General features: G+C 52.9%; 2 protein-coding genes across 8 annotated transcripts in view; one reads left to right on the plus strand and one right to left on the minus strand.

Moving 5' to 3' along the window:
• PDE4A (phosphodiesterase 4A) overlaps positions 1-25,503 on the minus strand; it is a gene marked incomplete at its 5' end in the record, with an annotated part of 43,060 nt that overhangs the window by 14,919 nt on the left and 2,638 nt on the right. Inside the window, 3 exons of one of the 7 annotated variants that reach the window (XM_081075921.1) lie at positions 377-568; positions 21,584-21,783; positions 22,418-22,526. In XM_081075921.1, coding sequence (XP_080932047.1) covers positions 377-568; positions 21,584-21,783; positions 22,418-22,465 — 440 coding nt within the window. Of the gene's footprint in view, positions 1-376; positions 660-9,393; positions 9,745-10,850; positions 10,926-18,272; positions 18,593-21,583; positions 21,784-22,417; positions 23,839-25,503 lie in introns of those variants that run through there. The other 6 variants (XM_081075920.1, XM_081075918.1, XM_081075917.1 and 3 more) reach the window with 6 other exon arrangements.
• LOC308508727 (uncharacterized protein) lies at positions 18,337-23,320 on the plus strand. The gene is made up of 4 exons (XM_081075925.1): positions 18,337-19,265; positions 19,850-19,928; positions 20,401-20,512; positions 21,157-23,320. Exons 1-4 carry the CDS (start codon positions 19,144-19,146, stop codon positions 21,204-21,206), a joined length of 363 nt encoding a protein of 120 aa, XP_080932051.1. The 5' UTR covers positions 18,337-19,143; the 3' UTR covers positions 21,207-23,320.

Raw genomic sequence — 25,503 nt, forward strand, 5'->3', positions numbered from 1 at the left:
CTGGGAGGAAGTAGTGGGAGGGAAGGGCTCAACTGGGGGTGTTCCCGCTTTGCGGGAGACGCAGACTGAGGTGGGGCCAGGCCCTGACAGCCAATGTAGGTTGGGTGGGTAAGGACAGTATGGACACAGGTGGGGGCTGGGCCTGAGGGAGGGGCTCAGTGTGGCTGGGTGGGGTCAGAGATAGATAGGGTGGGTGCTTCCTGGGTGAACATGCTATAAAGGAATTGAGCCCTTGATAGGAGTCAAGGGGCTGTTTACCCTTCACTGGGGAGGACAGGTGTGGGGGTTTGGGCAGTGAACCCCTCCACGTTGGGAAGAGCAGCCTGTGGTAGGGCCAGGCCTGGATGGGCTGGCAGGTGGGATTAGGGGTGCTCACGCCTCGCTGGTGACCGACGAGTTCCGGGACATGGTCTTCGGTGACATGTCATAGTCGCTGTCTGAGCGGTAGAGGAAAGACTCACGGCGCTGGCTGGTGGCCGTACCGGCGTGCAGCACAAGGCCCGGGCTCGCCTGCGAGTCCAGGGGGCTACGGCCGGGTGATGGCGTCGGCCCATTCTCTGCCTCACAGCTGCGGGGGAAGAGGAACAGGGGCCACAGGGGCTGAGATGGCATCAGGGAGGTTAAGAGGAACAAGTGGGCCGAGGGGATTCCTGGCAGAGCTGGGGGGCAGATAGAGGACATTAGAGACAGACACCCCAAAAGAGATGGGAGACAAAGAATAGCAGAGATTAAACAGTTACCGAAAGTCTTTGTGAGCCAGGCCCTCTTACAGGTGCTGGGGACACAGCAGTGTCCTTCTCAAAGATGACATGGGGAGGGTTAGACTATAAACAGGTTAACCTAGCAGCAAAAGTGGGGTCCTCCTTGGCTCTACTCTTTCCTTTGTACCTCAGATCAGACTCAGCCCAAATCTATTCAGAATCTGTCCACGTCTCTCTCCCTCCTTGGCCAGCCCCCCTCATAGTTGTCTGGACCAGTGCATTCACCTCTGCCCTGGTCCCTGCCTCCTGTCTTTGCCCCTCAGTCTGTTCCCCCTTTAGCAGCAGAGGAAACCTGTAAACACCTAAGTCAGGTCACATCCGTCCTCTGCTCAGAACCTCCTATGGTGCCCAGGTGATTCAGAGCAAAAGCTGAAGTCCTCACTGTGGCCTCGGGGTCCTGCCCTCTGACCTCCCGCTCTCCCTCTCATTCACTCTGCTCTGGCCACAGTGGCCTCCTCACTGTTCCCTAAACATTCCAGACACATTCCCACCTCAGGGCTTTTGCACAGGCTACTTCCCCTGCTCAGATCTCCAGTGGCTCCTCTTTCACCTCCTCAGGCCTCAGCTTAAATATTGCCTCCTCAAGGAAGCCTCCCCTGACCAACTCATCTAAAATTCCAACCGCTGTCCTAACATTTTATACTTCCTTTCCTTAAAAAAAAATACTACTTAGCCAACATAGTCTATATTTTACTTCTTTACTGTTTGCTTTCCCTTCTAGAACTAAATACCATAGATCAGGGATTTCTGCCTGCTTTGTTCCCTGCTGTATCCCTTGGGCCAACACCATGGCCTAGCACGTTTATGGAATGAATCATAAAATGTATGAATAAAGGAATGAATATATGAATACATGAACTGGATTGTGCCACGCAGAGAATTAAAACTAGATGGATGACTGCAAGTTGCTGGAGAGCTGCTTTTAGCTGCTGTAGTTGAAGCAGGCCTGTCTGAGGAGGTGATATATGAGAGGGAGAAGGCCATGGGTCTGGAGGTGGTAGAAAGCACTCCGGGGTAAGGGAACAGCAAGTGCAAAGATCCTGGGGCAGGATTCAGTTTTTGTTTGAGGGCCAGCAAGGAAGCGGGTGTGGCTGGAATGGACATATAGACAGAGTATGACAGAGACACAGACACAGAAAGGGAGGACAGTGGAACTCCAGCCTGGGGATACTGATAAGACCAAGAGCCTCAGGATAAGGCAGGGAGATGCTGGCTATGCCACTTCCCAGCTTTATGACTTGGGGAAATGACTGAATTTCAGTTTCCTCATCCACAAAATAGGAACAACCACCCCCTCCCTCAGGTCATCCAGGTGACCAGCATTAGCACAGGTAAAATGCTTAGAATGATGCCTGGCACAGAGCTCAAACCATATTGGCAATCCTAAGTCTATCAGCCCCATATACACCACTTAGGGAATGGACTCGGCAAGGCAGTCGATATGGAGAACTGAGGATGACAGCAGGAGTGTGTGCCTGCAACATGCTGTGTGGCCTTGGGAAGACCACTGCCCTCTCTGGTCTGTTACTCCATTGTTAAAATGAGGGGGTTAGACTGGTGAGCAGACTTTAGGCTATGCTCTGGGGGGTACACAGTGTTAGGGGAGGAAATGGAACCCTCCCCTTTCCGGCCCTACCTATTGTGAGTCAGCATAAGATTGTATTTGAATAGCCCCTCTGCTAATAAGTTTGAAAACAAAACAAAACAAAACAACAACAACAACAAAATAAGTTTTAAATTTCTTAGACCAGGACAGTGACACCAGCTTCCATATACAGAGCCTTTTTTCTAGGCTAGTTCTGGGAGGAGGGAGTGGGAAGGGACTTCATTGATTCCGTTTTATAGATGAAGAAACAGGTTCAGAGAGGAGAATGTAACTCTGGGTCACATAGCAAGACCATAGTGGGGTCAGAATTCGAACCCAAGTCTTGTGACTCCTTAAACCAAAATGTTAACTGCTGCCCTCTGCTTACCTGACCGCCATCAGAGCATAATCCATCCACTAGAAAAAAGATGTTCCAAGGGGTCAGGCAGCCAACACACAAAGCAGAGTGGGGCTGGGGCCATGAGTAACCAGACATTCCAATTTTAGGAAAGAAACCCGAAATTCTAAATAGTGAGAAATTCAAACTGCCTTTAAAAACAAACTTCAGGGGCGGACTGGTGGCTTAATTGGTTAGAGCACGAGCTCTAGGCAACGGGACTGTCAGTTTGATTCCCACATGGGCCAGCGAGCTGCGCCCTCGGCAACTAGAATGAAGTCAATGAGCTGCTGCTGAGCTCCCAGATGGCTCAGTAGGTTGTGGCGCAGGCTCTCAACCACAAGGTTGCCGGTTCCACTCCTCGACTCCCTCAAGGGATGGTGGGCTGCGCCTCCTGCAACTAACAACAGCAACTGGACCTGGAGCTGGGTTGAAAGAACTGTCAACTAAGATTGAAAGAACAACAACTTGACATGGAAAAGTCCTGGAAGTACACACTGTTCCCCAATAAAGTCCTGTTCCCCTACTCCTCCCCCCAAAAAAACTTCAAAAAGCTTTTTAAATACACTGAAAACTTCCTCTCTGAAAAAAGACACTGTCAAGAGAACAAAAAGTCAAGCTACAGACAGGGAGAAAATATATGACAAAGGACTTGGATCCAGAATATATAATGAACTCTCAAAACTCAATAGCAACGAGACAACTTAATTTAAAAATGAGCAAAAGTTTGGACAGTTCACCAAAGAAGATATCCAGATGGCAAATAAGCACAGGAAACACCATTTGTTCTTAGGGAAATACAAATTTAAACCACAACTATCACTTCATACCTACTAGGATGGCTAAAAAACAAACAAATAAAAACTGACAATAATAACAAGTGGTAACAAGGATTCCAAGCAACTGGAACTCTAATTCATTGCTGGTGGGAATGCCAAATGGTACAGTCACTCTGAAAGACCGTTGGTCAGTTTCTTATGAAATTAAATACATACTTACCATACGACCCAACAAATCCACTCCTATGTATTTACCCAAGATGAATGAAAATATACATCCACTCAAAAACCTGCAGACCAATACTTGTAGAAGTTCTGTTCATATCACCAGATACTAGAAACAACCAAACCAAATGTACACCAACAGTGAATGGATAAATTGTAGCATGGAATACTATTCAGCAATAAGAAAAGAAAAAACAACTACTGGGAGATAATAAGCTATATGTATATGTGTGTTTGTATATGTGTATATACATATGTGTGTGTGTTTGTAGGTGTACCTATATATTTGGTCTCTGCCCTGTGTTCCTGACACACAGTTCCTAAAACCCTGGGAATCTCAGCAGTGAAAAGTGACTTTTTGTAAGGTAATGAGATGACTGCCTGCTAGGGACTCCCAGACAGCCTCAGAATGGGGGGTGCTACTTGAAAGAGAGGCCATCACGTGATTAGAGGGTTGTAACTTTCAGCCCCATTCCTAGACCTCTGAGGAAGGGATTGAGGCTAGAAGTTGAGTTAATCACCAATGGAATGGCCAATGACTTAATCAGTCATGCCTATATAATGAAACATCCATCAAAATCCCTAAGTGACAGGGTTCAGAATGCTCCTGGGTTTGTTGAACACATCAAGGTGCTGGGAAAGTGGCACAACTGGAGAGGGCATGGAAGCTCCGTGTCACTCCTCCCCTATACATCTCTTCTCTCTGGCTGTTCCTGAGTTGTACCTTTTATAATAAACCAGTAACCTAGTAAGTAAACTGTTTTCCTGAGTTCTGTGGGCCATTCTAGCAAGTTATCTAACCCAAGGAGGGAAGCTAAGAGAAAGGAGCCAGTGGTGGGATAACGTGTCAAAACTCATGGAACTGACTAAATAAATGAATTTAGCAAAGTTTCAGGATACAAAATCAACACACAAAAGTCAACTGCTTTTCTGTACACTAACGAGGAACAATCCAAAAAAGATATTACTGAAACAATTTAATTTATACTAGCATCAAAATGAATAACATACTCAAGAACAAACTTAACCAAGGAGGCAAAAGACTTGTACACTGAAAAGTATAAAATGTTGCTGAAAGAAATTAAAGAAGACACAAATAAATGGAAAGACATCCCATGTTCATGGACTGGAAGACTTAAGGTTAAGATGTCGATACCACCTGAAGCAATCTACAGATTCAATGCAATCCCTGTCAAAATTCCAACATTTTTTTGCAGAAATAGAAAGAAAAAGTCCATCCTATAATTTATATGGAATCTCACAGGACCCTGAATAGCCAAAGCAATCCTCAAAAAGAACAAAGATGAAGGACTTGCACTTACTAATTTCAAAACTTACTACAAAACTGCAGTAATCAAAACAGTGTGGTCCTACATAGACAGACATATAAACCAATGGAATTGAATAAACAGCCCAGAAATAAACGCTCACATACGTGGTCAAATGATTTTTGACATGTATGCCAAGACCGTTCAATGGGAAAAGGACAGTATTTTCAACAAATGATGCTGGGAAAACTGGTTATCCACATACAAAAGAAAAGTTGGATCCTTACCTCATACCATATACAAAATGAACTCAAAATGGATCAAAGATCTAAACCTAAGAGTTAAATCTATAAAATGCTTAAAAGTTTCATGACATTGGATTTGGCAGTGATTTCTCTGCTATAACACCAAAAGCACAAGCAACAAAATAAAAAATAGATTGTCCTTCTCAAAATTAAAAACTTTTGTGCCTCAAAGGACACTATTCGGAGAGTGAAAAGGCAGTCCACAAAATAGGAGATAATTTTTGCAAATCATGTATCTGATAGGGGATTAATATCTAGAATACATAAAGAACTAAAACTCAGCAACAACAAAAAGCAAACAAGCCAATTAAAAAATGAGCAAAGGACTTAAACATTTTTCCAAAGAAGATATACAGATGGGCACTAAGCACATGAGAAGATAGGCAACCCCATTAGTCACTAGGGAAATGCAAATCAACCACAGTGCGAGACCACTGCACCCCATTAGGATGGCTGTTATTTTAAAAAGGAAAGGAAGTGTTGATGAGGATGTGGAAAGAATGGAATACTTGTGCATTGCTGGTGGGAATGTAAAAATGGTGCAGCCACTGTGGAAAACAGTTTGGCAGCTCCTCAAAAATTTAAGTATAGAATTACCATGTAATCTAGCAATTCTACTTCTAGAATCGAAAGTGGGGACTCAAACCGTTCCTTGTACGCCAATGTTCATGGCAGCATTATTCACAATCTCCAAGAGGTGGAAACAACTCGTGTCCATCAATGGGTGAATGGATAAAGAAAATGTGGTGTATCTCTATATACAATGGAATATTATTCAGTCTTAAGAAGGAAATTCTGACACATGCTACAACACGATGAATCTTGAAAACATTATGCTAAATGAAATAAGTCAGACACAAAAGGACAAATATTGTGCTATTCCACTTATATGAGGTCCCTAGAATAGTCAAATCCATACAGACAGGAAGTAGATGGTGGTGCCAGGGGCCAGGGGGAGGGGATAGGGAGTGAATTAATGGAGAAAGTTTCAGTTTGGGAAGGTAAGAAAGTTCTGGAGATAGATGGTGGCACAACAATGTGAATGTGCTTAATGCCACTGAATTGTACACTCAAAAATAGTTAAAATGGGAAATTTTGTTATTTCTATTTTACCACCAAAAAAAACCCCACAACTTCATATAGATGTATAATAAAAAGGGTGAATTTGATATTTTGCTCTTTTAAAGACATTTAAAAAACACACCTTAAGATGGAATACTTAATCATGACCTCGAGCCTTTGGTGGTAATTCCCATTCCTTGAGTACCTGCTATGTACGGGGTACCAGATTAGACACTTTCAGGTGTAGAGTAGTAATAACAAGACACTTACTGAGGACTCGCCAGGCCTGGCATCATCAAAGTGTTTTATACACATGAACCCAGTTATGTCTCCACTAACTCTAATAACATCCTGGTTCAATGAGGAGACTGAGGTATGGTAGTGGTGGGGGGATGATCTCGCTGCCTGAGAACCATGTCCTATCTCCTAAGGCCCAGCCTGGATTTGTTTTTGACTCTGCTGAGTGCCACTGGGAAGGGGAGCAGCGCATACCTATGTAGAGAGGACCCTGCCCCTGCCCCAGGAACTGAAGTACAGTTTAGGGAAGGTGAGACCCAAGCCCGAGACAGTGCCCAAGTAGCATCTCGGGCAGATATTGCAGCCCCAGAGGACTCACTTTACTGCAAGCAGGAGCCCAGAGGCCAGGATAGGAAGAGGCTCTCTGGGGCCCTGCTGTTTGTGCTTCCAGGAGCTATGTTCCCTGGGCTGCAGAAGGGCAAGGGGGAGGGGATTAGGCCTGTTGAACTGCAACCTGTGAGTGAGGGGCTCTCAGCTACCCCCCAGGCAGTGGAGAGTCATCCCTCCCTGGCCTGCTGCTATTCAGGGTGACTGAACATCAGGCTAGAGGCTGTACCAGAGATGTCCCAATGGGACCCCAGCCATAAGCCAGAGTCAGGGGCAGCTGACAGGCCCTGACGTCACAGCCTCATGCCCAGACACTCCATCAGAAGGGAAATGACCTGGGAGGCCAGATGGCTCCATTGGTGAGAGCGAGAGCTCTGAACAACAGGGTTGCCAGTTCGATTCCCACATGGGCCAGTGAGCTGCGCCCTCCACAACTAAATTGAAGACAACAAGCGGCCACTGAGCTCCCGTAGGGGCAGCGGGATGGCTCCATTGGTTAGAGTATGAGCGCTCAACAAGGTTGCCAGTTCAATTATCCCATGGGATGGCGGGCTGCACCTCCTGCAACTAAAGACTGAAAACGGTGGCGACTGGACTCGGAGCTGAGCTGCGCCACAGCTACATAGATTGACTTGGAGCTGATGGACCCTGGAGAAACACACTGTTCCCCAATATTCCCCAATAAAATTTATAGGAAAAAAAAAAAAAAAGGGAAACGACCTGCCCAAAACTCCACCTGGGACAGTCTGACCACTTTGCATTCTTAGGTGAACTTGCTACCTGCCTCCACCCTCCTGGGGCCTCTAGGCCTGCCCACCTGGGATCCAAAACATCAAATTGGGCCTCTGGAGGGCTGGGTAGCTCAGGGACAGACGCACACTTCAGAGAGTTCTGCTGCAGGGACCAATGGGAAACAAACAAGCCGGGGTGGGAGTGGGGGTAGCAACGAAAGGGGACGCGTCCCATTTGGGAAAAATCATAACAACAATGAAAGTAGCTGGCTGCTCTTGAATGTCACACCCTAAGCACTGTGCTATGCCTAGACAGGCACTCATCCCCATTTTAAAGAGAAAGAGAAACTGAGGCACAGGATGACTAATTTGGCTGGCGGTAGAGCAAGTATTTGAACCAGGGCAGCCTGGCTACAAAGCTGCATGCCAAACCACTGGGTATCTGTGTCCCCCCAGGCAGGCCTGGTGTCTCCCCAGGCTCTTTCTGCCCGACTCTACATGACTCCTTTGTAGGAAGTGCCAGGCAGCCTTTATGGAAAGGTCTGGCATTTACTTTGTGAAGGTCACACAGAGGTTGAAGGCAGGCAATGTGGTGTGTCTGCCAGGCAGGCGCGTGGTGCCAGGTGACATGGCTGTTAGTGGAGTGGGATGTACAAGAAAGGTCTGTGCGTGTGTGAGTGGAGGGTGGTGTTCAGGAGAACCCGTGTTCATGGATCTGTGAGTCTGGCTGATGTTGTAAGGGTATACCTGTGTGCCACACATGTCCTGTGACTGTCCCTGACTCCTGAGTTGGTATCAGGTGTGCGCCTGTGTGCAGCCGTATGGAGGTGGGAATCAGGCCTGGGTATGTGTTGCAGTCAGAGTGTGTTCCCGTGGGCAGTGCAGTGTATACAAGACTGTGTGAGGCCAGGGGTACTGTAGTCTGTGTGTCACCATGGCCATGGGTCAATTGTGGATTCTGTTTTTGCCCCCACCAGCCAGGAGACCCATGCCCAACATAGTAAACACTGGGTGACCCCAACTGCCCTGTGTGTGTGTGTTTACGTCATCTGTGGCTGTGTACGTGGAGTGTGTCAGTGTTAGGGAGCATGTGTGTGTCCAGGTGTCTGAGGGGCTTGATGGAGGGAACCAAAAAGATGGCTGGAGTACCCCAAGAATTCTGAAAACCTAAAGGCCACTTCTCTGTCTCACAACTGTCCAGGAGATTCTAAATACCCGCAGCAGTTGCAGCACGAATCTCCTCCCCACCCCCACCCCAGCTTGCTTTTCAGCCTGGCAGCCTTAGCAAGGAGAGAGGAAGGGTAAGGGCCCAGGGACCTGGCTGGAGGCCGGTGGCCTGGGAGTGGAGCCCAGGTGACCCTGGACACCCATGCTTGCTGCTAGGGTGAATGCCAGAAGCCCAGGTTTAGGGGTGCAAAGAGGCTGAAGGGATCCCATCTTGGGTAGGCAGAAAGGGGGCAGGACCCAGCACCCATTTTTGAAGCCACTTGCAGGAAGCCCTGAGCAGTACCCAGGCGTTTAGGGCCAGGGAGGGGGTTGGGGCTCTAGGTAGACCCTGAAAACCACTTTGGAGACTCCCCAAGGCAAACTGGACACCCCCACCAGCAGTCAGAGCCCTCTGGTGGAAAAGGAGGGGACTGGCCGCGGGCCACCCACCTGACAGATCTGCCTGGAGGGTGCCAACAGGTGTCCTCGTCGCTGAAGGAGAAGTGGAACAGGGACTCAGGGCCTGCGTGGGGCAGTGCTAGGGCAGGGGGCCGGGGCCTGGCCCGGCGGGCTGAACTGGAGCGCATGGGTGCCAAGCGCTGTAGGGGCGCGCATGGGGACGGAGAAGGCACCGTGGTGTGGCGTGCACAGCTCGCCAGGTCCGAGGTGTCTGCGGCCGCTGCCGGAGCTGCCTCCACACCTGCCCTCCCGGTGACCCCCGAGGCACTGCCCCGGGTGTTCTGGCGTCCTCGCAGTGCCCCGCGGGCTCCGCGCCTGCCTCCTCCTGTGGGGCCCTGCGGAACTCTGCGCACACATCTCGCCTGCCTCCTTTCCCCCTGGCCTGAGGGGGGGGGCGGTGCCCCGGGCTCCGGTTCCTGGGCTCTGGGCCCGCCCCCCCACTCTGGCCCCGCCTTTCCCCCAATCCTGACGTCAAGCTGGGCCCGCAGAAAGTCTCAGGGCGCCGGGTGCCCCGGGGGGGACAAGGCGCCCGCGCCAGCAGAGTGCGGGGTCTGGGACACAAACTCGGGGGAGGGACGACGGATGCGGGGGATGTGGGGCTGGGGGATCGAACCGAGACTGGACACAGATAAGTGGAGACAGAGACACAGAGTGAAACCCGAGAGAGGCCCTTATTTCCCCCGCCATCCCCTCCTCAGCCCCAGGGCAGGATCCCAGAGGCCCTGACCCTCCTCCTCTTCTCTCCTGGCCCCCAGTCTTTCGCTGGGTCCGCGTCCTGTCCGTACCCGCAGTGCCCTCTCCTAGTCTGTGTCTCGGGACTCTGGTTCTAAACAAGTGTGTACGGAGAGTAGTGGTAAGGGGCAAGCAGAGGCCCCTCTCCCAGCTCCGGAGAACCTCCAGCTCTAGCCCGTGCCCACCTCCGGGTTGCCAACCTTGGTTTTCAGGATAAAGGGACACTGGAAAATGAGACCGGATGTGGCGCCAGGCTTCTCACCCTCAGGCTGCTCGCCCACCAGGGTCTGGCCAAGAAGGGTACTTCCATTTGCCCTCCGTGCCCGGTGCACGCGGTGACCAGCAAGCCTCCTGGTAAAGCAACCCCGAGGGCACCGCTGGCCCCATTTCACAGGCCGCTAGACTAAAGCCAACAGAACTGAACAGGCGTCCTCAGATCACCCGGGGTGGCAGGTTGGCCTCGCTCTCCCAAAGCCTGACTGCAGCCTCAGGTCTGCACAGGAAGTGGGAGGAACGTAGTGTTATATTGAGCGCCTACTGCATGCCCTATCAGATGTCTCCACGGCAACACTGGCGGGCCAGGGATGATTTTTATCGCTGCCTTGTGACGGAAGAGGAAAAGTGAGGCTGGGCGGAGCCAGCTATGTAACCCAGACACTGGCGCGCGTCAGGTGGACCGTGGAAATTCGAACCCACAGCCACCTGGGCGCACTTACCCGGCCCACGCCTGGCGGCCGAAATCCTGGAAACCGCGGAGAAGCCGAAGGCGCCTGCGGAGAGTTGGGGACGGGCTGGCGAAAAAGACCGGAGAGGAGGGCGGCGAACGTAGCCAGCGGGGCGCGCGCGGGGCCGGGGGCTCCGGCAGGAATGCCTCGTCCTCCGTCGCCGCTGCCGCCGGGAAGGCGGCCAGCTGCAGCTCGGGGATGCAGCCCAGGCCACGCGGCCGCGCCATGGCCGCGGGGGGCGCGGGGCGGCCCTGCCTTGGCGGGCGCTGGGGAGCAGCGCTGCCCGCCGGGCGCGGCCCACGCAGGCGGGCCGCCCAGCCCTGGGGCCCACCGGCCCCACCGGCCCCACCCCGCCTGGCCTCCTCGGCCCTTCCGGCTTCGCGCTGGGGCCGCCCCTGGGCGGGGCGGGCCTGGGGAGATGCAGGGCTGCAGCAGGGACATCCCACAGACCCCAGGGGGGCCCTGAGTTCCTCTGATGTCCTCATAATCGCTGGAAGCGTCTCTACAAACACCTGGGACGCACCTCCTCCAAATCTCTAAGGCGCTCTCACAAGCCCCATGGTGTTGAGAGGTCCCACAGACCTCAGAAGTGTCCCTAAAGTCCCTCAGACGTCCCCACAATCCCAGGGAGTGCCGCCACTATTCCTGAGATGCCCACACACTACCCGAGGGTATACCCCAAATCCCTGGGTTACCCCACAAAACCCAGAAGTGCTCTGAGAGAACACAGCTCCCCGGATGTCCCCCAGTAGTGTCCTCATTGTTACTGAGACATCACCACAAATCTCAGCAGCACCCCAAGAATCCCAGGACACACCTACAAGTGCCAGGGGTGTTCTGAGAACCCACGAGAAACCCCTTCAAATCCCAGGACCACTGCTTCAGTTACTTCAGTTACTTGATGTCCCCCAAATCCCCTAGAGCACCACCACCACCCCTGAGTCATGCAGAGACCCCCCCACACACAGAGTACCGCTAGAATCCCCCAGAGCCACAGAGCATTCCCACAGATATGGGCATTCCTCACAGATACCAGAAATGCTTCCAGTCCCCCAGATGTTCCCCAATCCCTGAGTGGCTCCACAGCATCCCTGACATGCCCCCACAAAAGCAGAGACCTCCGACATAACCGCAGAGGTGACTTTAGACTCAGGGGTGCTCCCATAACCATGGAGATGCCACCAAAATCCCAGGGGCACAACTAGATTCCTCCACAGCTCCTAAAACTATTCTACAACCCTAGGCTACCCCCAGAATCCAAGATCCACCCACAATCCTTGACCACCTCCCAGAATGCCCCCCCACAGCTTCTGAGACATGTCTTATAACACCCCTAGAAGATCTGAGTATGTTCACAGTCTCAAGACACTCCTTAGAGTCTCTGAGACACCTCTTAGAATTGAGGCCCCCACAGCTCATGAGGTGACCCCAAGAATTCAACCTCCCTTCAGCACTGACTCCCACGCAGGCACAGTAGTACACAAGCATGAGGACTTTCTGGGACCTCGGCAGTGGCTCTGTATGCCCAACTACTGTGACTCTGGGGGGCACATTATCCCCTTTCATAGATGAGGAAACTGAGACTCAGAGAGGTGAAGACCCTTGAACAAAGTGAGCCAGCTGGTTATCATTCCAGACCCTACTCCAACCTGTCTGTGGCTCTTAGGGGTTAGGGAATGGAGAGAAGCTTATTTTAAATAAGAAAAATGGGCCAATCTCTATTTTAGGGCCCCACCTCTATGAATACCTTTCTAACTGTTAGCTCTGCTGTCATGGGGCCCAGAGTCGGATGGCCCAGGCTTGAGTCTGGTTTCTGGCACTGAGTCATTTGACCTTGGCCAGTCACTTCCTCTCACAGAGCCTCAGTTTTTCCACCTGTAAAATGGGTGTAATAATACTACGTACCTCGTGGATGGACATGTGAAAGGCTCAGAAAAGTGTCTGGACGTAGTAAACACTCACTGAATGTTAGCTACGACTGTTATTATTTGACAAAACATTTATGGAGAGATTATAATGTGTCAGCCAGTGTACTAGAATACAGATGTACAGAGGATACAGATGACGACACTAATAGCACCGGATCTTCAGAATGCTTCCTGTGATTCAGCACCTCTACCCTGTTTTCCCAAAAATAAGACCGGGTATTATTAATTTTTGCTCCAAAAGATGCATTAGGGCTTATGTTCAGGGGATGTCATCCTGAAAAATCATGCTAGGGCTTTTTTTTCTGGTTAGCTCTTATTTTCAGGGAAACATGGTAGCTATGCTCTTATTTAATCCTCACAAGACACCCACAAAGCGATACTATTGTTGTCCCCAATTTAGAGATGGGTAAATTGAGTCGTGAAGAGATGTTTCTCTCCAACTTGCTCAAAGTCACACAGCCAATGAGTGGCTGATTCAGGCTCTAGACCAGTTTTTGTCACTCTGTATTTTATTACTGCCTAAACATTTCCCCCTAATCGCCTCCTCGATGAAATGCTAATACCACAGAAATACTGTATATTTGTTTATGTGCTGTTTGTATATCAGGGCTTTGTACATAAAGATTTTTTTTTCACACATCCATCCCAAGAACCAAATTTTGGCCCCATGAAGGTGATACCACCTCAATGAGAAAGCATGGTTTCCCAACCTGAGCACTACTGACATTTGGCGCCTGATAATCCTTTGTCCTGGGCCGGGATGGAAGTTGTGGGAGCAGTCATGTGCACTCATAGCAGTAGCAGAATCCCTGACCTCTACTACTAGGTGACAGTAGCGCGCCTCAATCATGACAAATAAAATGTCCCCAGACATTGCCACATCAGACTTTGGGAATAGGGTCCTTGGCCAAGGTCACCCAGACTGGAAGGAGAAGAGCTGGATTGTAAATCCAGTTGTCTGGTTCCAGAGACTGGGACTTTAGCCACTAGGCCCTTCACGGTTTAGCTTCCTAAACCGTGAAAGTGACTGTTGTCCCTTTCTAGGAAGTCAGATGTAAACTGAGACCTAAAGCTAACCCTGACCATGGCCTACAAGGGAGGTGAACTGCCCCCTCATCTCCCTGCCTCATTTCCTTCCACTCACCCTTTGCTCACTCTGCCCTGGCCATACTTGCCTCCCTACATTTCCTCCAATATGCCAGGCACACTCCTACCTCAGGACCTTTGCACTGGCTATTCCCTCAGACACCTGTATACCATTCTCTCTCATTTTATTTAGGTTTCTACTCAAATGTCACCTCCTGAAAGAGGCCTTCCTTGTCCCCAGGATATTTTTCTTCATGTCCCACATGTCACCATCTAGAGCTATCATATCCCTTTACTTGCTATTTCTTCCTCACCTACCTAGAGTCTCTGAACTCCAAGAGGCAGCAAGTGGGTCTATCTCATTATCTTCAGTCACAACCCGAAAATGCTCGATCAATGTGGGATGAATGGCCCTGTTACAGATGAGGAAACTGAGGCTCAGATGATGAAGTCCTTTCCCAAGGTCACACAACAAGTCAAGGGCAAAGGCTGAATTTGAGCTCTTATTCAAGAGTGAAAACAGTGGGCTCAGATGCCCCCCAAAACTCTGTCTTCACAGCTGTGTCTGTAGTTCCCCCAGGCCCAAAGCCCCAGTTTCCTGCAACTCAAAGGAGCTTGCAGTCAATATGTTACTGGTGAGAGGGGCACCAGGGCCTGGGTTTGTGCTGTGTGGGACGCCCCCTTCTCTGCTGAAGTCATTTTGAGGAAGTGTAGTTCTCAAGACACCAGCTCCTGGCTGCCAAGCCCTGACGTCAGCTATCTCAGCCTTACCACAGCCCTGGGGTGGGCAGATCTTATTCAGCACGGCTTACTGATGAGGAAACTGAGGCACAAGGAGGCCTGATAGCTGGCCCCAAGTCAGAGAGAGAGAGAGAGAGTCAGCGGGCAGGGGCACAATCTGAATCTCACCCACTGATCTGAAGCCGAGGAGACCTGGTTTTTAACCTCAGTTCTGCCCTTCCTGGCTGTGTGACCTCGGGCAAGCAACTTTGTCTGCGTTTCCTCGGCTGAAATGGAAAGCCAAAGAAAGATGTTGGGAGTTAAAATGCAGGTTGGTATTGGGAGGCCCGGGCGTGGGCAAGGACATAGGCAGGACCTCGGAGGCCAGACGGGAACTCCGCTTCCGCAACTTTTCCGCTAATTTCCCCTCCACCCGCCAGGCGGCCAACTCCACCACGCTCCCCTTGGAGGATGGAGGTGGCAGCCTGGTCCCAACCCACCCGGGGAAGGCGCAGATCTCACGCGCAGCCTGCGGTCGGCCGGCCTGGCGCCTGAATTCCCAAGCGTTCAGTAAGCACTAAATAATAACAGTGGGCGACGCGGCAGTGGCGGTGGCCGCAACTTAGCTCTGCTCAGGGACCAGTACCGCACACAGGTTCGGACTAGCAGCGCACACTCAGTCTGTGCATTTTTCGTTGCCCAGCAGGGGGCGCACGGAGACATCCGCTTAGCCAGGGTCAAGGGATCGCCTGAGACAAGGGAAAAAGAGGACCCAAGCGGGGACAGAAACCACCAGCCAAAGAGAGACCCCATTTCCGGCTGCCTGAGATCAGGCAGCGTCCCTCTCTGTGGGGAAAATTTGGGGGCGTAAAGGGGGCCGCAGGGGTCGATACGTTGGCCCCACCCCCAATTAAGTCAAGCCCCCCCCCCATCTCACCACCAGAGCCCTCTTCCTCGTGCTCCATCTGCCTCTTGACAGATCGTGGTGGTGTCCTAACTCAGCCCTGCAGGGCTCCAAGAGCGCAGGTTTATATATCCCCAGGTCTCGGACCGGGACAGTATGCTCTCTGGAGGTACCTGTGACTCAAGTATGGAGGGCTCCCTGGACCCACTGTTTGGTGGCTGCATAAACTCCAACGTGGGAAGCGCTGGAACCCCCTGTGTATGCACTGGTAGAACCATCTTCCGGAGAGCTGGGATGGCAGAATGCCCATTCTAAAAAGCAAGGTTCCCATTCGAGGTCTCTCAGTTCCCCCTTCCTCCTTCTGCCTGGGAGTCAGGGAAGGATACTGGCACCAATGCCCTCCCTCCCACCACAGCCCCTGGAGGCTACATAGGCCACAGAAACCTGTGAAACAGAAACCTGCTGGCATGTGGTTGAGGTTCCTGTTTTTTCTTTCCATCCTGGAGGAACAGGGTCTAAGCAGGCTCCACCTCCTCTCCCAAATTCAAGTCCCTGAGTGACTAGCTACTGAGCATTTCTTGTGTTAAGTCCTTTACACACATCCCGAATCTCACAGAAGTCTCAAACCAACACCCAAAGGGCAGTGCTGACCACAGCCCCACTTTACAGATGGGGAAACTGAAGCTCCCAGTGGCCAGGACACCCAGGCAGCAGATAGATTCCACCTATGGTGAAATCTCAGCTCTGCCATTTCTTGATTGTGTGAACTTGGGCAAGAAGGAGAAGGGACTTTGCCCCCCTCAGCCTCAGTTTCCTGATCTGTCCAATAGGAGTACCTCGCCAGACCCAGGGGATGAGGACATGTGAAAAAGTCCCCCACATGGAACCTGACAGTGAGCCATTAGGAGATGGATGACACTAAGATAATGATTATTACCACTCAGTCGCCATCCCGAGAGTCAGCACCCCAAGACCAGGATAAGGGGAGTCCCTGGGGCCTTAAAAGGGAATAGGGCCCAGTTCCTACTGGACCCCACCCCCTCCTCGGTCTCTCAGAACAGTGACCTGGCATGCTGCCCTTGGTCTTGGCATTTCCTGTTGATTCCAGTTTGTTTTCCTTCAGCTTGTCTCTGGTTCCCTTTGGGAAATATCAGGCTGTGTGTGCGGGGCTCATGACACTTCCTGGTGGGGCAAGGGGCTGGGTGTGCCTTGAATGGAGGTGGGTGGAGGTGGCCTGGGGGCCTGTGGTGCCTGCTGGAGGTCTCTGGAGGTAGAATAGTAGGGTCACAGCCTAGAGGGGCCTGGCTTGGGAACTCCAAGAGTGAGAGGCCCAAATTTGTCTTAGTGATGTCCCAAGCAGAGGGGCACCCATGGGGGGCAGGCAAAGCACAATCAAAGTTGTCAGTCACTCATGTCACCGGAGCATACCGTCAGATCTCTAGCACTATCGGAGCACCAGGTGGTTAGAGGACAGCACACCGGGCACACAGGAACATACCCCGAAAGTCAGAACACTGACTCCCAAGCACAGGGCACAATGGCAGTCAAGAGCACATCACAGTGTCTCAAGTTCAGTGTCCCAGGTAGAACGGACAGTCCTACTGACATAATCACATCGTCCTAGGAGTGCACACATCTCAATGCTACCATCACTGCATCCCAGGAATGCATACTATCACAACCACTGTCCCAGCAGCACCTACAGTCACTGTCACAATCACGGTCCTGGGAGCAGAGAGTTACTCTGTTACAATCACAGTATCCCAACAACACACACCATCACTGACACAATCACAACATTCTGAAGGCACATATAGCCACAGAGTCACTGTCACAGTCACTGTCCCAGAAGTACTTAGTCACAAAATCACCGTCCTAGGAGCACACACTTTCCCACTGCCACAATTATCACTATCCCTGAAGCACACACATTGTCCCCATGTTACAATCACAGAACCTCAGAAATCCAGGCAAAGCACACAGCTAAGGCAACCACAGCTGGTCCTACCCTAACAGCTGGAGCCAACTGAGCTCAGTGAGAAGATAGTCAGAGCCAGCCCAGCACACACCCTCACTAACGCTGTCACCTGGGGAGGCAGGGACTCCACCCTGTGCTGGGACTGTGCACCCCCTAGACATTGCTCCCGCCTCTGTGCAGCTACTGAACCCTAACTCTCCTGCCTTAAGAAAGGAACTCCACTCAGCACACAGGCCCCCAACACGGTGCTCCCCAAAGAGGCCCTCTCTGGATTTCTGACTCCAGCTGCTGCAGGGCGAGTCCACGAATGCCTTCCTCCCCATCCCATACAGTTCTCCACCCCCTAGAAGGGCCATGAGAGGCCCTCAGTCTGGAGAAAACACTGGTCCTAGAAGGCGCCACCCCCTCACAGTGTCCCCTTGAGTATTCCCAAAGAGTGAATCTAGCTTTCAGGACAATACTTCCAGGAGAATCCCTGGAAGTGGTACTCAGCCTAGCCACTGTCCTGCACTGTCACCGACTAAGGATATAGACCCCTAAAGCTGCAGCCTTCAACCCAGACCCCGTCAATGCCACACGCAGCATGGCGCCCCCCAAGTCAACCCCAGGATCGGCTTCAGTACGAAGCCTGGGGTACAGTTCCGGATGCCCCCGCAAAAGAACTTCCCCCCACCCCAACCGCCGCCAGTCACACCGATTCCACCCGCCTCACAGCGTCCCCTTGCGGTCAGCGGTGCGAGTTGCATCCACCCTGCGCGCCTGTTGGCTCCGCGCGCGTCCGCCTCCCGGAGTCTTACCGCCTGCAGCTGCCTCCCCCCGCGCCGCCGCTGCTGGTGCCGGTGCCATGGAAGGACGAGGGCCAGGACATGCGGGACGTGCACAAGCCGGGCCGGTCGCCGGTGTCCACAGCATCCGCGCGCTCTATGGGCCGGTGTGGCGGCCGCTCCGGCTCTGCACGCTCTGCGCTGTCGGAGTAACCGCGCTGCTGGATACGAATGGGGGTCCGCGGCTGCCGCCACAGGTGCTGGGGGGGCGGCTTCAGGGTAGCCTGGCCCTCCCGGGGCCCAGGCAGAGACAGAGACAGGCTCCTCTCCGATGGGGCGGCTGGGGGCTCCATGGCGCCGGCCCCCACCTGCACCCCAGGGGGCCCCGGCCTCTCCAAACTACACCCTGCTCAGCTGCGCGCGAGCCGACACACCTGGAGCCCCGCCGGTGCGCCCGGCCTCGGTGGGGCCATGGCGCCCCAGGGACAGACCCGGGGGCGCTACGGGCCGATCGCCCCCGGGCCGGGCGCCGAGGCTTCCTGTTGGCGTCTGGCGCTCCGCTCCGTACCCGGCAGCGCTCTCCGCGCCCCGCGCGCGGCTCGGCGCCAGCACGGCTCCCCCACCCCCGTCCCGCCCCTCCCCGCCCCCCGCCCGCCGCGGCTGTCAGCGCCGCCCCACTCCTCCTCGGTCCCAGCTAGTGGGGAACGGCCACCCAAAGAATGGGGGGGGCCCTTCCCGCCCACGCAGAGCCCAGGTCCAGGCGGGGAGGGGGCGCCTGAACGCTGCTCTCTCCAGAGCGTCCTGCCTAGCAGCTGCGCACACGGGAACAAAGGAGTTAAACGGTTAATCGGATCGAGAAGGAGACGCCCGACTGGTTGCGCGAGTGTCAGTCAGTCCTTCCATCATGGCGGGGGAGGAGTCCGGTGCTGGCGTGTCCTCGCCGCTACCCCAGGCCAGGGGGACGTGTGGGAAAGGGTCCCGGTACCACAGACACGGTTCCTGCGGAGGACAGCGGCGGTGTGCTGGGTATCCACTGTTAGTGGGTCGGAGCATGGTGATAGTGTGTTCCCGGGGCGGGATGTGAGCGCACGTGGCCCCTTCCGAGGGTTGTCTGTGTTTTTGATATCCTGAAGTGTGTGTGCGCACGTGGTTGGCTGCGGCGGTCGGCCTGTTTCTCTGGATTTCGCTGTGTGTGTATCTGTGTGTCTGTGGGTGAAGGATGTGTGCACACGAGTGCTGGCTGTTTGGAAGGTGTGCGCTCCTACCGGGTATATTCGGGTGGCCTGAGGGCTGTGTATGTGTTCCCACGCTTTTGGGTGTGTAATGTGGTCGGTCCGTGTTTGAGGAGTTGTGCACGCGATTCAGCCTCGGTTGTTTGACTGTCGTGTCCGAGGGAATCCAAGTGTATTGGTGTGTGTGTGTGTGTGTGTGTGTGTGTGTGTGTGTGTACAGTACACCACCAGGGGCCGGATTCCGGATGCCCCCGCAAAAGAACTTCCCCCCACCCCAACCGCCGCCAGTCACACAGATTCCACCCGCCTGTGTGTGTTTGGCCTGGGGCCACTTTGGGGTGTTTTCAGTGTATCTCTTTGGTTCCCCTGTGGCTCCAGGAGGACACCCGTGGCCAATACCCCGGCTGCCCACCCACTGCTCTGTTTCGCTGTCTCTTCTAAAGCGCTTCTTCAGGAGGTAAACTGAGGCAGGTCCCCGGCAGCCACGGGACACACCCGTGCCCTTTTCGGGCGAGTAAACATCGGCGCCTCTTCCTCTCGGCCCCCGCCGGCAAAACCCCCCTTCCGGGACCTAAATCGGGAGTCGCCGTGACTCACGCTCCCGCCTCCCCCAGAGCTGCGCTTAGCGAGCGAGCTGAGAAGGAGCAGGATCCGAGCGCTCCCTTCCCCCCGCCCCAGCCCCGCGGAGCTCTGGTGGCGGTCCGGAAGGGGGAGCACACGCGCCCGGGTGCCCCAGCCGCTGGGCCGAGGCGCTCAGACGCTACGCGCCGAAGCAGGCCCTCGCTCCGGTGCTCCCCAGTCCCGGGCTCCCCCGTAGAGGCCGAGCTGTCTGCCACCACCTCTCTCCCTCCATCCCCCGCAATGTTCATATATATATGTTCATATATATGCCAGTCTCCAACCCCCACAGCAGCTTTTCTCCCCGCCAGAGGGGGCTCCAGGCGTGGGAGAACGTGGAGCAAGAACCGGCCCCCCATCAGCAGCCGCGGGGGATTCCAGAGGCCAGAAGTGTATCCGCCACTTCTCTCGGGGACCCTCCTGGCAAGTACACACACAAACGGCTTCTGGGGGATTTGCGAGGGCTGCAGTCCTCCCCAGATCAATTGAGGGTCCTGGTCTGGGCCAAAGTCTTGGCACAGGGGTAGGGTGGGGGTGCTGTAGCGTTGGCTAAAGAACTCTGGATGGGCAATGCAGGATGTGGGGGGTGGGGGAGTGTCCGACCACACAGGGGTTGCGAGAAGGGCATAAGACCGTAGGCCAAGCTGGTAGTTGGAGCTGTGGCCTGAGGCTGGGATGGATCAGGCCGGACCCGAAAGTGCAGAAAGCTAGAGGGTTTCGTTGGAGGGGGTGGAGGTGGGGTATATTAGACCTCCCCAGGTAGGAATGCCAGTCACTTCCTCTCCCACTTGTCTATGAACCATTATACCATGACCCAAGCAGAGACCCTGGAGCCCTCCAATTGAGTAGATGAAAGGGTGGGGAGATCGTGGTTGCAGAGAACAGTGACCTGGGGAGTGCAGTTGGGGCAGGGGCCCACCAGCAGCCAGGACCAGCTCAGTCCTCTGGCTTTTGAACTCATCCTTGGGCCAAGTTGATGGGAGTTGGAATGCCCTGGGAGGACCCTGATGAGAAATAGCAAGAAAGTGCAATGTAAAAGCTCACAGATACCTCTCACATCTCCCCAGGAGAAAGAAAAATGCCAAGCCAGACCTCTTCCAAGATCCCACCCTCCTAAGTTCTAGAAGAAACAGAATCCTTCAAGGAGGGGAAATAAAGGCGCATAGCAGACTGATCAGGCGCCTGCTCTCTAGCCTGGCCCAGCTCTCTGAGTGTGGAGGCACCATTGGGAGCTGGTGGGGCTGAAACTCCTTTTCACAACCTTGCCCCTTGCTGACTCAGGCAGCTGCAAAATGAAAGGGGTTTCTAGAGGCTGCAAGGGACACCTTGGGGGATGGGTGTCACAGCCTGACCCACTATGTTCCAGAAGTTGGTTTTCAGCTGGTTTTGCAAAATGCGGGGAGCGTGGAACACAGAAAGGGCTGGTAGCTGGACCTAGTCCAGTTGGCCCTGTTCCTCCACCCCACCTCCCAGCCTGGTACACCTCCTGCCTACCTGTCGGCTCTGGTGATGGAAATCCGCGGAGGGATCAGAAGTGGCAACGTGGTGGGCCGTGGCAGCAGAGGAACCCCAGGGTCCAAGGGCTCAGGGTCCACCCAGCCCAGGCCTGGACCGATGGACAGGCGACGGCGAGGGCGTCGGAGGCAGGCCCCCAGCATACTGACATGGCTGGGTTCAGGGGTCTCCCCCAGCCTCTATGGAGGGACAAAGATGGGATGGGTGCTTGGCCTGGCCAGGCAGCTGTGAGCTCCACTCCCAGAAATGACCCTCCCTAGCCACCTGGAAGAGGCTGATGGGCGGATAGAATCCTTGCGTCCCCCCTCAAGCCTGAGCCACTGGCTGATCACTCCCACAGAGTGCCTTCCCACCCCTTATATCTGAGGGGTGCCCTTTCTCAGCCATAATTTTTATGGGGCTCCCTCTTGATGTCCCAGCCGTGGGGACTCTGCTCTGGGCCCACATGCCTGTACACTGTCCTTCACATGTGATCCCCCTAACACATCACTTTTTTAGGGTCTCTTCCCACCCTCCAAGTCTAAGAAACTCCCTGTTGGACTTAATGTCTGTGGCCCCCTCTCACCTCCAAGAACCTCAAGACCTCACCTACAGCTCCACCCAAAATGCTTTACCGACTTCGGATGTCCCTTGGAAGACTCTGCCTTCTGCCCCTGGGCTGAGGGCCTCTTAATTCGGGCAGCAAGAGAATAACAGAAACAAAGGCACGAGGGGACATGTCTCCTCGCGGCCACTTAGTGAATAGCCCTGGTCACTAGAGGGCGCCCTTCTCCTAAGTGGCCCAAGCCACAGCCTGGGCCCCAACCCTCGCACCTCGTCCCGGGTCCCGGCCACCGACTGGACACTGCCACTCCTCTTCATCACGCCAATCTAGTACGCTGTGAGGTCAGCGGGGACCATTGTCGGCCTGGGCCAGCGCCTCCTGCAGGACCAAGCCAAAGGCATCCACCATTAGCGCCCCCTGCCGGCGGGGCCTAGAATCCGCCCCCCCTGGTCAGTTGCCTCTCCCCGGGCGTGACGTCAGTAGGCTGCTGACGCACTGCCTGTGACATCGCCTGCCATTTCCAGAGCGACAGCTGACGCACTTCTGGGCCCCCGACAGCGTCAGTGCCAGGGTTAGCCACTGGGGGACCCCCGAGCCTGGGGCGGGGGTTGCCCCAGCAACCTCCCGCTGGGGCTAACCCACGCCTGGGGATCTGGCAGAGAAGACCAGGAGCTCCCAGAGCCCGTCGCGTGTGGTGCGTGGTCCGAGCCAGGGGCCGGAGGAAGAGTCTCCTCCGAGCTGTTGGGTTTTTAAACCTAAACCCAAAATAGCTCAGATGTGCGGGGGCCGGGCACAGAAAGAGCGGCTTGGGCACAGATGGGGGACGCGCAGGCAGAGGCGCACGGAGACAGACAGGAACGCGTGGAAATAGAAACAGACAGGGACACAGACGCAGCTCCGGATGTTGAGTGCGCTCCACTGCCGGCTAGCCTTGTCTAAAAGCTTGGGGGAGGGAAAAGCTGGCTTACTTCACCTCACCCAGTCGCTGCAAATTACTGCTGTGTGGCCCTGTCTCGGTGACTTAAACTCTCTGAGCCTCAGTTTCTCCTCTGTGAAATGGAATGATAATTTCTACGGGGTCCATGTGAGAATGAAATGAGATCAGACCATACTGAATTCTCACGGAACGGTGTCTGGCACTCAGCAAATGCTTAATAAACGCTGCTAACATCTGAGCTTGTGGGAGCCTGTTAGAGCCCAAATGAAGTCATGGCCCTTCTGTCCTTAGTACTTTTCATGACTTTCACCTCACTCAGAGGAAAAGTCAAAGTCCTTAGTAGGAGGTCCACACAATCCTGTCCAAGGTGCCCAGTCACCTTCCTGTCCTCACCTCCTCCCACTCTACCCCTGGCTCACTATGCTCTGTCCACACTGGCCTCTTGGCTATTTCTGGACACACTAGGCAAGCTCCAGCCTCAGGGCCTTTGTACTTGCTGTTCCCTCTGCTTCTCGTCCCTTAAATAATCATAGGCTCCCTACATCTTTCTGGTCTTGCTCATATTTCACCTTTTCAGGCATTTCTCGTTGCATTTCTCTCTACTGCTTCTTTTAAAGTTGCTAGCCCCTCAGGATTCCTAATCCCCCTTAGCCTGCTCCATTTTCCCATAGCACTAGCATCTCAAAACATACTATGTAATTTATTTATTATGTTTATTGTCTCTTTCCACACCAGAATATCAGCTGCAGTAGGGCAAGAATATTTATTTTATTCATTACGTATCCCCAGTGCGTGAATCTGGAACACAGTAGGCTCTTAATAGGTATTTGTTCAATGTCTGGTTGTTATTTTGAGTATTCACTAGCATATTTATAAAGTTCCTAGTAGGTCTACCACGGACTAGATACTTTATTGTGACTTATTTTTCCTACCTTATTGCACTAGCTAGCACTTCAGTTCAGTGTCAGCTAGTAAAAGTGAATATAAACATCATCTCACCAGCCTAGTGTTTAGCACCAGGCAAGCCTGCAACAGACAGTTGTTGAACAAATAGGTGAATGTATAGACAGCTTAAAAGTCACCCCCATTTCTCAGCAAAGCCAAGCCAGTCCATGTTCTGGGCTCCACGGCTGCCTATTCTGCCCCATTAAATCCCTCATCATTCTGGCTTGTAATTATCTCTATTCCCTATTAGAGCTTTCTGAGGGCAAGAAATGGTACCCATTCATCATGATCCCCCACACAGAGTCTCAGTGAATGCTGAACAAGTACAGATAGACACAGGGAGAGAAAGGCACCCGCTCTCTCTGAATGCAGATAGATACATATGCTCAGACAAGCAGAGAAAGGGCCATACTCAGGTTCCAGAATTACACTGACAGACCTGCATTCAAATCCTGGCTCTGCCACTTATTAGCCATATACCCTTGGGGAAGTTGCCCAACCTTTCTGAGCCTCAGTTTCTTTGTCTGTAAAATGGGGATAATATTCATACCTCCCTGAGGGGTTGTTATGAAGATGAAGTGAAGCAATGTATGTAAGGTTCTGAGCACAGTGATTCATAGTAGGTGCTCACAAAACAATGGCCACTATCCTAGTAATAACAACGATCACTGTTGTTGAATCACATGGAGCTATAGACAGATCTCACCTTCTCCCATCCTCCCCTTCTCCCTAGTGGCCTCCTAGATGTTCCTAAAACACTTTGAACATATTCAGACCTCAGGACCTTTGCACTTGCTGTTCCCTCCATCCAGAAAACCAGCCTCAGGTATCCTGTGCTCCTTCCATTCCCCTGATTTCCCTGACTCGGTTTTCATTTTGTTTGTTTTACACTTATTACATTCTAACAAGATATAGAATTTACCTCTTATTTTTATTAGCTGTTGCCTGTCCTTTGATTAGGACATGAGATCAGGTTGTTGGTTTGTTTTGTCCCCTGCTAGGGCAATGTGGGCATACAGTAGGTGCTCAACAAATAGCTCTTAAATGAATGAATAAATCTGCTTGACTTCCTCACCTCCTTCGGGTCTCTGCTCAAAGTCACCTTCTAGATCTTTCCCTGATACAGATGTCTCCCCCAACCCTGTCACCTTCTGCCCTTACTTAGCTTATTCTTCTCAGCTCTTATAACCCCTGACATATCTTTATGTTTCTACTCTCCCCAACTCCTTAGTTCCATGAGGGCAGGGGATTTTTCTGGCTTGTTCTACCTGTAACAAGGGCCACCTCTCATGGACATCTGAACTGTGCAATCCCACAATCTTCTACGTTTAGAAGGTTTAATGCACTGCTATCATCATCTTGAAATTCTTCATAATTTTGAACAGGAGCCCTGCATTTTCCTCTTGCCCTGTGCTGTGCAAATTCTGTAGCTAGTCCTGGCTACATCCCCAGTGCCTAGAATAGCCCATGATA

This window comes from Rhinolophus hipposideros, assembly GCF_964194185.1.
Source record: "Rhinolophus hipposideros genome assembly, chromosome: 16".
In the NCBI taxonomy this organism is placed as follows: Eukaryota; Metazoa; Chordata; class Mammalia; order Chiroptera; family Rhinolophidae; genus Rhinolophus; species Rhinolophus hipposideros.

Coding starts and splice junctions, on each gene's coding strand:
- LOC308508727 (XM_081075925.1), top strand. CDS start 19,144: ATGGCGGGGGAGGAGTCCGGTGCTGGCGTGTCCTCGCCGCTACCCCAG. Junction 19,929..20,400: donor CTAAAGCGCTTCTTCAGGAG/GTAAACTGAGGC, acceptor TCTCCCCGCCAG/AGGGGGCTCCAGGCGTGGGA. Junction 20,513..21,156: donor TTCTCTCGGGGACCCTCCTG/GCAAGTACACAC, acceptor ACATCTCCCCAG/GAGAAAGAAAAATGCCAAGC.